The 12,278-nt window shown below is 46.6% G+C and overlaps 1 protein-coding gene across 2 annotated transcripts; it reads left to right on the plus strand.

The window, feature by feature from the left end:
* otud7b (OTU deubiquitinase 7B) lies at window positions 1-10,491 on the plus strand. 2 transcript variants are annotated; one of them, XM_034528996.1, is made up of 11 exons: window positions 1-191; window positions 807-977; window positions 1,062-1,292; window positions 1,945-2,046; window positions 2,279-2,406; window positions 3,594-3,700; window positions 4,027-4,154; window positions 4,539-4,688; window positions 5,135-5,252; window positions 5,936-6,014; window positions 6,705-10,491. In XM_034528996.1, exons 1-11 carry the CDS (start codon window positions 107-109, stop codon window positions 8,178-8,180), a joined length of 2,775 nt encoding a protein of 924 aa, XP_034384887.1. In that variant the 5' UTR covers window positions 1-106; the 3' UTR covers window positions 8,181-10,491. The 2 variants fall into 2 exon arrangements, with proteins under 2 accessions (XP_034384887.1, XP_034384888.1); XM_034528997.1 differs by having other exon boundaries at window positions 5,138-5,252.
* The last annotated feature ends 1,787 nt before the right edge of the window (window positions 10,492-12,278 follow it).

The raw sequence follows: 12,278 nt of genomic DNA on the forward strand, positions 1-12,278 counted from the left end.
CCTCCCTTGCCGGCCTGTCAGGGGAGGCCGTGTTGTTGTTGTTGTTTTTTCTTCTTTTCTTTTTTCTGCCCGGATACAACCCGCAACCTGGTGACTTCATGATCACATGACCGTGGATATGGACGCAGTCCTATCCGACTTTGTCCGTTCCACTGGAGCTGAACCAGGATTGGCCAGAGACCTGCTCGAAGGTGAGCGTTCCACTGACATCTTTGGATGGAAACACGTGCATCGTTTTCCTAATCGCTGGTCACCAGGTATATTAATTAATGCAATTATCACATTGCCCTGTGCACGTGCCACACAAGGAATACTCGCAACAGTTATGTCTTCACCAACTGCATTCAATTAAGAATTAAGTTACGTTAAGTTAAGTTTTCGTCTCTGCTGCGTCCAGCGAAGAATAAAAAAAGGGGGGGGGTCAGATTGACCGCTGTCTCACTCAGTGCTTCTGGCTTGTTACTGTTAATTAGGCTAACATCCACGAGCAGCAGGTACATCTGGAGTCAACGGGGCTCCTGTTGCCTAGCAGCAACACAAGCTGCTCATAGGAATATGGGTTAAAAATGTAATGCAGTGAAAAGCAGCGAGCCGAGACATGCTTAAAATTCTGATATTTACTCAAGCGGAGGAATGTGCCAGTGGCCTTCACATAAGATAAGTTAATAGTTGAATTGACTTGAGGTAAATATTTAGACTAATAAAGGACGTGTTATTCGCTCTACATGGAAACATGATTCAGGTCGCCGCCCTGGACCCGGTGGCTCAGACCGATGTAGTTCCTAACCCCTTCTCTCTGTCTGCAGGCAAGAACTGGGACTTCACCGCTGCCCTCAGTGATTTTGAGCAGCTACGACAGGTGCATGCTGGGAACCTGACGTATTCGTTCACAGAGGACAGGACGTATTCGCCGCTCGACAAGGAGATGGCCCGGGTCGGGCGGCCTGTACTCCACCGCCAAGACGAGGTGGTGCAAGGTGAGGTGATGGGAAGCGACCGGTAACGGCTAACTTAGTTTGTAAAAATATATTTTAAAAGATCTTCCCCCGTTTGTCCTGCAGCAGCGACAGAAAAGCGCTTGTCGAGGGGCATTTCCCACGCCAGCTCCACCATCGTGTCGCTGGCGCGCTCTCACGTCTCGAGCGCCGCGGGCAGCAGTACGGAGCCCCTCCTGGACACGCCCCTGTGCACCTTCCAACTACCAGACCTCACGGTGTACCGGGACGACTACCGCGGCTTCATCGAGAGGGACCTCATCGAGCAGTCCATGATGGTGGCCTTGGAGCACGCCGGTGAATTGCATTTAGCTGCTTGGGTGTCGTGGTGTTGTGCATTCTGGCTCACTGTAGCCATCGTTAGTGTTGTTAGCACCGCTAATTAACACCAGTGCTTTTTTCTTCCATCTGCTTTTAACCCTCTGAACCCCAAAGAATCTGTCAGCGGGACGGAAAACAATTCCTTCAACAAAAAAAACGCAGTCGACGTCGTCAGATTTTCATCTTTCGTTCTATCTTTTCTTTTCATTACATGATTCATCATTTATTGCGTTGTGACCGTGTTCTACTGCACAAAAGACATTTTGAGGTCTCTCTATTTCCAGCCACAATTGTGCTGTTTTTCCCAGAGTTGCAGGACGTGTATATTGCAGAGAAAATCAAGGCCACAGAGAGAAAGATATGATGATTCAGAGGCTTAAGTCATATCTAACACAAGGTTTTTGCACATTCATATTGTAATACAAGCTCGGGTGCGTAATGTATTGTGAGTTCACACAATAGCTTGTTGTTAACGTTCATAATGCTGATTTTGTGCTGCCGACTTCATCTGTAGATTTTGTAACTTTTGGAGCACTGGGCTTGTTTCCTTTTCCTGTTCGCTGGTTTCTTTAACGTTACCTCATTAACATATCAAATGACTGCTGGCGTGTCTTCTATATGCCTGCAGGGCGACTGAACTGGTGGACTAAAGTGGTTTCAAACTGTCAGAATCTGCTGCCTGTGGCCACGAGTGGAGACGGGAACTGCCTGTTGCACGCCGCCTCGCTGGGTGAGTAACGAGACCCCCGCTGCCGCTGCAGGTTCACACACCATTAGCATTCATTGAGAGTCATTTCCACTTAGGAAATTAATAATGTCCTAACCGATGCACAGGCATGGTTCAAGCCCCCTTTTGTGCTCCCGGGTAGTAGATGGGGGAAAGTCACATTCACAGAAACACTCATGGGTTGAAGGCAACAGCTGTGTGAGATAACGTCTCTGAAACACGTTGTCCAATGCAGGTATGTGGGGTTTCCATGACCGGGACCTGATGCTCCGGAAGTCCCTGTATGCGCTGATGGATCACGGGTTGGAGCGAGAGGCACTGAAGCGCAGGTGGAGGTGGCAGCAGACCCAGCAGAACAAAGAGGTCTGTTATATATGGTCATATTAACAACCTTATTTCCAGTGGATGTCTATAATAACCATAACATAGATTTATGGGGGAAATGATGGCAAAGTCAGGCTTTTCATGCCAAGAGTTTAATTCTGCAGGGGTGGTTGAGCCAGGGGGGAGGGGCCATGCAGGGGGGAGGGGCCATGCAGGGGGGAGGGGCCATGCACGGCATGACATTCTACCTGTACAATATTTCGAGAGTTCAGTTTGACATTGTCAGAAATGCCGTCGTGCAGAAAGGAACAACACTAAATATTGCTGTGAAAACCTACAAATTAATTAAATGAATAGAATTAAATGAATATTGTAAAAAGATTAAATAATAATAAGACTGAACATTATAGTTTTTTTTATAAAAGGAGGCCTGTTGTACTGGCTTGCATTAGATTGTACAGGTGTACCTGGATACAGTGACCGGTGTGTGTGTGCGTGTCGCTGCTATAACAACAACACATGTCATAGTTTGCATAACAGGTTTGGCCGGATTTAACAATCAAAACTTCTACACTGATTTCCTCTTCGATAACAGTTCCCCGTTGTTTCTTTCTTTATTTTTAATTGACGATCCTTATCAAATACAAAGTGTTTTTAAGATTGTTTTATCCTCATCATTACTCCACTGTGTATCTATATTATCTAGACGTGCCGGTATCTCCACCTAGTAACGGTACTCTGTATCAGAGCCAAAGAAAGAGACCGTTTGAGTTGTGAATGCACTTCACTTCCAGCACCCTTCAAAAGGCTTTCTTTATTCCATTTTGACACAATGACTCTTCTCCCAAAGAAAGCAAGCGTAGCAGCACACCGAGCAGGCCTTCCAAAGTGGCTGCAGACACCCGCAGACGGCCTAATGTGGGCGGCGGTAGAGGGCTGGGTGTGCCATGTAGGTGATTAGGGACATGGATTCTGAGGAGAAAGGCGTATAACTGTCCATATATGGAGATTAAAACCTGATACTGGTGAAGGTTCTGCTGCTGCTCTGTGACCTACACAGGCTGGTTGCATTTCTTTCCTCAATTGTCAGCATGTAACCTTGTGGTAAGACGCCATAACGTCAGTGCATGCTTTTGTGACATTTGACACTCCCTCTCTAAATGGCGTGTGTGTGTGTGTGTGTGTGTGTGTGCGTGCGTGCGTGTGTGTCCTTCCTTTCTTCTCAGTCCGGTCTGGTGTACACGGAGGAGGAGTGGCAGAAAGAGTGGAATGAACTGCTGAAGCTCGCCTCCAGCGAGCCCAGAATACACTACAGCACCAACGGCACCAACGGGTGAGGCCCGGCTCGGACAATGTGGGGACTGTTAGCCCGACGGACACTTAGTCACGCTCATGTTTTTATTCATGACCAAAACAACGGCGCCTCATTGGAGTCAATCTGCTGTTTATTGTCACGGGCCTGAGTTCAGAGGGTTAGACACACTGACGGCGCTCCACTATACAAACTCTTAGTTCTAGTGCGGTTCAGCCGTCATACGCTCAGGAATTTAGTGCTTGAGTTCCCTTTTCTTTTTTCCTATTCTTCATCATGAATCCATCCTTTGATTACGTCTGGCTTTTCGCGACAGTGTAAACACGCTCTGCCTCCGTTGTCTTCAGGGCGGAGTCCTCGGATGAACCGGTGTACGAGAGTTTGGAGGAGTTCCACGTCTTCGTCTTGGCACACGTCCTCAGGAGGCCCATCGTGGTGGTGGCCGACACCATGCTGAGGGACTCCGGAGGAGAGGGTGAATATGCCCGAAGCCTCGCACCGCTAATGCATCGCTCGGCATATTTCATGTTCAGTTTTCAGATCACATGACTCATTGTAGCTAGAATTTTAAATAGAATAGTTTTGATGAAGTTGTCAGTGGCTCTTGACTGGTCAACGGAGTAAACGCCACCCGCCTGGTATGTCCAGCAGGGTAAAACAAACAACATGCAGCGCTGCCAAATACCGTGTGACCTATTTCTGTCGCATGCCAACATGTTGATTTACTGACATCGGAGGTGACGGCCGTCTCGTGGAAGTAGATATAAATAAAGTGAAATGCTGGTTTGATTCATTGATACGCGCTAACGTTACGATCTAGCTCCCAGTGTGCGTAACGTCCTCGTCTTCTTCCTCCTAGCCTTTGCTCCCATCCCATTCGGAGGCATCTACCTGCCACTGGAAGTGCCAGCTGCCAAGTGCCATCGCTCGCCCCTGGTCCTGGCATACGACCAGGCGCACTTCTCTGCTCTGGTCTCCATGGAGCAGAGGGACAGCTCCAAAGACCAAGGTAATGCACCATCCATCTCCATTTAATCATCAGTGTGGGCGTAACACAGTTTTCTGACTTTACGTCGCACTTGGACCCACTTCACAGCTTGATGGGCCTTTTTTTAATATTGACCTTAGTGAGTTATTTAAGACAAAGCAAGCGAATGACCTCCTTCCGGTCTTAAAGATGAACGATATGTTAAGTCACAGATTTACCTTTTCACCTTTTGAGTAGTACGTTTGTAACTACATCCTCAAAGTTCAAGACGCTGCCCAGACAGTGAATTGTTTACCAGTCTAAAAATATCCCAAAACAATATTGGTCAGACGCCGCAGACTCGAATAGAAAGTGAAAGAATGTATTGCACTCCGAAGTGTTTCTGTCTGCAGACGATCCAGAGAGCTGGATTCAAACGTTTTATCTTTGTTTGTCTAAGAATACTTGTTGTCTCCCTTTCCAACCAGCAGTTGTGATCCCTCTCACGGACTCCGAGCACAAAATGCTGCCTCTGCACTTCGCTGTGGACCCTGGGAAAGATTGGGAGTGGGGCAAGGACGACACGGACAACGTGATGCTGGCGAGGTATGAAACCACGTCTGAATACACCCAGTTGTGTTTGTCCATGTGTACGCCCTTCTAGACAGCTGTAGGGATTGACCCCTGACCCCTGACTCCAGATTAGCACACTCAGTGCCAGTGACAATAAGATTAGCTCTTAAAACCTTCTATGAATGGACCAGGGCAAGGAGAGCCAAAATAGCAGCTCGGTAAAAATAACCTTCCACCCTTCTGTACGTCAGTTGATGACAGCGTCTTATTCAGATTAATTGGTGGCCAGAGGATGATATGACACAAGTGGCAGGTGATATTGTTCGGGACAAGGTCGTTGAGTTAGAAGGCTAGTGGATGCTTTTAGGGCATTTGCCATTCAGAGCCAAGTTGCCAGTGGCTGTTGAGCGACAGCACACAAATCGTTCCGTTTTATTATACTTAACCATTAGGCCAGGGAGCAGCTGGGTTTATTTAAAACTCAATAAAGTTCTCTGTAAGTTAGTTATTCTCTTGCTGGCTTCCTCAGCATATTGCTTTGGATGTAGTTCCCCTCTGGTACCGCGGTTTAGAATCCAGCTCCTGTCTAACAGCTAGAACATCATAAATAACACGCGTCAACGTTAATTGCGTTTTCATTAGTACGACACTGGAGCCCAGTGTTGGCCTCTCCCCTCTCAACAAGCTGTGACTTATTTCTCTCCTCTTTCACCCAGCGTGGCTCTTTCTCTGGAGGCCAAGCTCCAGATGTTGCACAGCTACATGACGGTCACCTGGCTGCCCCTGCCCTGTGAGGTAAAGGCCGCACATCCAATGTGACGACATTTTGGACAGACATGGACGTAACTTGCAACGCGATATGAGTTGACGGAGGCGGACGACCTCTTCCATCAGACCAGCTGTCCCCTGACTGCTGTACAAGCCTATATTAATACCACACGGTCATAAAGTCACACCGCACAAATACTGGAACAAAGCTCTTCTTGTGCGCCGCACGCTAAGAGCAGGAAGCTTGAAAGGACTAGTTTATAGCAGTTTCGGGGTTAAGCTGCAGGAACTGGCCACAGGAAACAGGAAACCCTTTATTAAAACTAGAATTTACGGGGATTGTTCTGATTAGAAATACTACCGGAGGACAGCTGAAAGATTGGGCGCTCTGTAACTGCTTCTTGTTTGACGTCAGAATAGTGCGTCATCGTGGAGGTCACGACTTCCAAATACAGCACTGTTAATTTTAGAGCTTCCATAACGTGTGTAGATATGAAAAAGGCTTTTGGAAACTGAGTCATTTGTTTTAGTTTTTTTGCATTGGTCTGCAAAAAACTACAAAGCAGCTCTATGAATCACTCTGTTCACAGGGGACTTATTATTATTATTATTATTGTTATGTTCCTGGACTGCTAGAGTTGAGCCATTTCTTATAAATGTTATACCATTTCTCTTCTGTTCTCCATTAGCTTGTGTTTCTGCTTTGTTTCCCCACAGCAAGCCCCTCTGGCCCAGCCAGAGTCTCCCACAGCATCAGCAGGAGATGATGCCCGAACGCCTCCTGACTCAGGAGAGTCCGATAAGGAGTCCGTCAGCAGCAGCTCCAATGGCAACGGAGAGGCAACGACAGCATCGACGGCCAATGGAAGTGGGTCCTTGGCCAAGAACAGCTCCTCTTCCTCATCTAGTTCCTCCAGCAGTGGATCGGCCGGGGCGGGGAAGGACAAAACCAAGAAGGACAAGGACAAAGATAAAGACAAAAAGAGGGCAGACTCGGTGGCCAATAAGCTTGGCAGTTTTGGCAAAAGCCTGGGCAGCAAGCTGAAGAAGAACGTGGGCGGACTGATGACGGGAAAGAACGCCGGAGCTGGAGGCGCCAAGCAGGACGGTGTGGAGAAGAAGAAGGGCTCGTTTAGGGGGAGGAAGGGCAGCAAGGATAGCTCTCCTTCGGCCCACGCCTCAGAGGATTCTGGGAAAGGCTCCCCCTCCTCAGGTAGCGAGCTCCTCAACGGAACAGGGAGCAGCATGAACAGCAGCGGCGGCAGCAGCACCGAGAGCGAGAACTACAAGTACAGCGCGGATGTCAAGGTCAGCATGGGCATCCTGCGATCCGCCATGCAAGGTGAGAGGAAATTGATCTTTGCCAGCCTTCTCACGACCAGCAACCGGCAGCCCTTCCAGGAGGAGATGATCCAGCGGTACCTCGCCGACGCCGAGGAGCGCTTTCGTGCCGAGCAAGAACAACAGCGGCGCGATGCGGAGAGGAAGGGCGTCACCAACGGCATCCAGCCAGCGAAGAAGGAGACGGTCGGCGGACCAGAGCTGACCTACCGGCCTTATGAGGCCAAAGAGGAGCTGTCGGAGAACACGTCCCCTCCCTTGAACCAGCTCAAGTCCTCTCCCTTGAGCCCCTCCATGTACTCTGCCGCTGTGCCCATCCCCCGGCCCTCCTTCATCGACCAGACTCCTGTCGCGGCACCCCTCACCCAGCATCTTCATATGCACAGCTACATGGATACCCGGCGCCAGCTAGCCGGCGGCTCCCCGGCGACCTCCTACCCGGGCCTCCCCTCTTACGCCACCCTCCCCCGGCACTGCCCCGCGTCGCAGGGTCCCTCCCATCCCCATTACAATAACTCGCAAGGCCCCGCCTCCCTGAGTCCTTCTCGCCTCACGCCCTCGTACCCCCCTGAGTTCGACCCACCGGACTACCCTGGCTCTGAACCTGCGGGGGGGAGCTACACCAACGGCTTCCGGGACATGCGCTCCAACTTAGACTCTCGGAGTGGGCAACCCCCGGTCAGACACTACTCGCTGGGCAGCGCCGGGGGCTTGACCAACCTGCAGTCCTGCCGCTGTCGGACGCCCAACTGCACCTACTACGGACACCCCGAGACGGGCAACTACTGCTCCTACTGCTACCGGGAAGAGCTGAAGAAGAGGGAGCCAGAACTAGCCAGCCAAAGGTTCTGAATGAACCGAGCTATGGCTTGAAATGAGTGGCCTTTTTCAGTTTAAAATAATAGTTAAAAAAAAACAGGCTGGGGCGGATCAGTCTCTGAATGAACAAGAGAAAGGCACGAACAGCCCTCTCCCTTTTTTTTTAAAATTTTTTTTTTTTAAAGCTGTGTCACTTCCTGTTGGGATGGACGACCTCAGAAAGTGGCAGAGAGTCGACGCGACTACAGAATAAACAGGGTACTTTCTCGCTGCTGGGGTCACATGTTAGACCATAGAATTAACTAACTGCACTTCTGTTACATTTTGCTGTGGCTTGTGTGTGTGTGCGTGCGTGTGTGTGTGTGCGTGCGTGTGTGTGTGTGTGTGAGCTGCAGGCTCTCTATCAGTTTAACGCCTTGCTACTGTCTCCTCCTGGTGGAGAGAATGTATATGGCAGGCGCCATACATATCACTCATCGACCCGCACACACAGTACATGCACACACACGCACACACACACACACACACACTAAGTCCGACTCACACTACCACGTACACAGAGATGCAAGCACAACACAGACAATAACCGCTCCATTTGTGGTCTGTGATCACGTCTGGATTGGTTTATTATGGGATGCGTGAGCGTTTTGAAGTCAAATCTGGTTCGGTTGGTTTCAGTGTTACTCAGATTTCTACACTACTGTTTGTGTCGTACGTACCTCGGGAAACAGCAGAATTAATCCTCGTCGAATTGCTTTTTTTTTGCCGGTCCATATTTGCATAATGCAAATTGAAACTACCGTGCGATGCTCCAGATGAAGCGTTCTGTGGGCTGCTGTGGTGCTACTGTTACAGGATGCAAACACAATACATGTCCATGCAATACTACACACACTACACAACCTGTCGCAGAGCACAACCCTTTCCGTGGACACCCTTCACGTGACGTTTAATGATTCAAATGCAACCCGGTAATATCCGTCATATGTACCGACACATTTTATGGTCACAAGTTCTGATTCTGAAGGTGTGTTTTTGAAGAGCGAGACGAGGTGCAACGTTCAGGGTGTTCCTCCCCAGTGGGACATCGTAACGCTCATCGGGTTTCGTCTCTTGACATTCAACCGAAGACCGTTTCTTAGCTTCTGGCTGCGTGATCTCTTTTTTGCACAATTTCAAGCACTTTCCTGATGTCCGTAGATATACAAAGAAAACACCTTTTTACTGTTTTTCAAGTGGCCTGACTGTTGTCTATTGTTCACCTCTGCAGACACTGCCACCTCTGTTCACGAGAAGGGGGCCCGGGCCAGAGGGGTGTTCTCGAAAAGGATTTCGTTACTGTAGAGCGACAGCGTCTAACTCAGTTTCCTAGTTGCCTTTTTTCAGCATTTGTTGTCGTGGCAACCGCAACCCCGTTTGTGGCCGTGCAAGACGAACATGGAGGATCCGCTGCTTGTTGCCTCGTTGCCCCCAAATAATTAACAAATTCTTCTTCTTCTTAAATCGTGTTGGAGCTATTGCAGTAATGCCATTTATTCTATTCAGTTAGTTACTTCAACTGGTTGAAACCGGCTAATCTTCAGTTTGTCTTCTTTCTTAAAAGAATATCAGATGTAGGGCTGTTTTGATGTCAAAATGACGACTTTAATACTTAATTAATTCCCCTTTTTTAATAAGCCATGGTGAGGAATTTCTTTTGCAGGAGTGTGACTTGTTGAGTGCGTCGAGAAAAGCACAATTTATAACGCAATTCACTGCCGTGCCCAGTAGAGGGCAGTCTTGTTTTGTTTTTCATTTGAACCTCACGACCTATACTCAAAACTACAAGTCAAAATAACCAAAATATTAGTGCTAACCCAACACTATAATACCATGTTAAAGCCGGGTCGAGGAAGAAGGGAGTTTATTTGCTGTGCATTTAAAGTAACACTAGAGTTTTAATGAAAATAAAACACTTTAATCAAGCTATTTCCCCAAAAAACAACAACAACAACAACGTGCATTTGCTGTGGTCATGTGTGTTGACCTGCGTCCGTGCACTAAGACGCATCAAGGCCACGCCTGTTTTTAAAGCCTCCAAAGTAACGATTAGCTGACGAAACCATTTCATTTTACAGGCTACGCACACTTTTTTGTATTTAAGAAGAAAGAAGAGAAACAATGAGAGGTTGTATAAATATGTTCCAAGTTATTTTTGTACGCCCAAAGTTTTACAGTGTTTTTAAAAGGGTAAGAATGTATGTTGTTGGCGAGTGAAACGCTATGATGAGCTGGTGGAGCCTGGACTTGGTGTTTGGCTCCCAGACGAGCCTCCTGGTACTCGAGGCTCTCCTTCCTCAAAGCTACCGAGAATATATATATATATATATATATATATATATATATATATATATATATATATATATATATATATATAGTGAGATTTTTAAATAGGTTTCCTTGTGGAATGTTTAGTTGCGACATTTTAGGATGTTCTTTCTCAATTGGCTAATTGTCCAGCGGTCTGGCTTTTATTTGTTTTGTTGCTTTTTTTTTTTGATTTGTACATTATTTTTTTTTCTACGGCCAAAACATGGCGGCAGCGTTGTTGTTGACCCAGCTCGTTTCCTCCACACCAGAAGAGAAATGGCTCAGAATTAGTTTTGCGACTCAACTGACCCGATATATTTTTATATATTGTACAACACTGTATTTTTCTGTGTGAACAGAACATTCATCATCGGTGACATTAACATGGAATACTTCGAGTTGCATGTAAATGGCAATCCGTTTTACCAAATGTGTGCATTATTTTAACTTGATTTCAGTTGTCCTGGTATTTTTGATCTGTTTTTCATTGTTTTGATGTTTTTATTTTATTTTTTTGAGAGGAGAGCCCTAAGGCTCTGTGACAGTGCAATCTGGATAGAAAGAACATCAGATTTTATGTTAGGTTGTTATTATTATTATTATTATTTTTATTTTTTTGCACCGTTTGAATAAATTCTCATTGTATTTCAAGAATGCGCCGCTTCCTCTCTTTTCTGTGTTTAATATGAAAAAAACTAAACTTTTGTAATCAACACATTGCTGGATCATAAATGTTCACTGATGTGAGATTAACTCCATAAACAAATACAATACGCATTTTAAATTGTGTCCATACATAAAGTTGCAGCATTAGAGCGAAAAGAGAAATCCTTTATTTTAAAAAGGACAAACATTACCTGGTTTCAGCCTCTCAATTTATTTAACTTTTTTTTGTTGTTGCATTTTATCGTCTTTCTTGACATAAAGCTGAATATCTTTTGGGTTTGGGACCGTTTGTCAGACAATTCGACGACGTCACCGAGTCCCCAGCAGTTTGCTCTCAACTCGCGTCATCATCATCATCATCATCATCGTCATCGTCGTCATCATTGAAGTGGAGCTGCGAAGAAACATCCAAATGAAATGGAAACAAATTGAATTGATAAACAGAGCTCAGCCACATATTTTTGAATGTGAATCCCTGTTTGTGACATTCTGCGTTGCCCTCACAGTGTTGCATTATACATTGTTGAATAACTCCAGGTACTGTGTCTGGGACTGTTTTATGTATTAGAGGAATCGGAGACCCTTATGTAATATTGAACAGTTTCCCATGTGGTCAAAAAAAACAACAATCCAGACCTCTCTATTATAGTCCACGAGGACACTGTCGCTCAGGATTACTCCGACTCGCTCTCTCCGGACTGGAGTTTCTTCTGAATCGGCCTCCTGTGTCTGTCGTTTGGATGAGAGAGGAGAGGAGCCGTCCCCACACAGCTGCTGAAGGATCCGGGAAAAGGTACTGCTGACCAAAAAGAGGCCGTCGATGGGTGAATTAACAGGATTGTTGTTGTTGTTGTTGTTTCTCGCGTCAACAAAGGACACTGATATATGAAAAGCAATATCAAAACAAAGGAGAAGACAAGCTTGGATAGTTTAGGGACATTCAATTGATTGATAGGACTTTTCAGAGTAAACACAATGGTGCAAAGAAGCTTTTCAACCGAGTACAAAACAATATTGAGGTACTTTCCATTATATTCCTAATGTGTACTTCTACTTCACCACATTCCAGAGAGATGCATTGAACTTCTGTAGTGACTGTGCATATGTGGTTATAGA

Source organism: Cyclopterus lumpus, chromosome 25 (assembly GCF_009769545.1).
Source record: "Cyclopterus lumpus isolate fCycLum1 chromosome 25, fCycLum1.pri, whole genome shotgun sequence".
In the NCBI taxonomy this organism is placed as follows: Eukaryota; Metazoa; Chordata; class Actinopteri; order Perciformes; family Cyclopteridae; genus Cyclopterus; species Cyclopterus lumpus.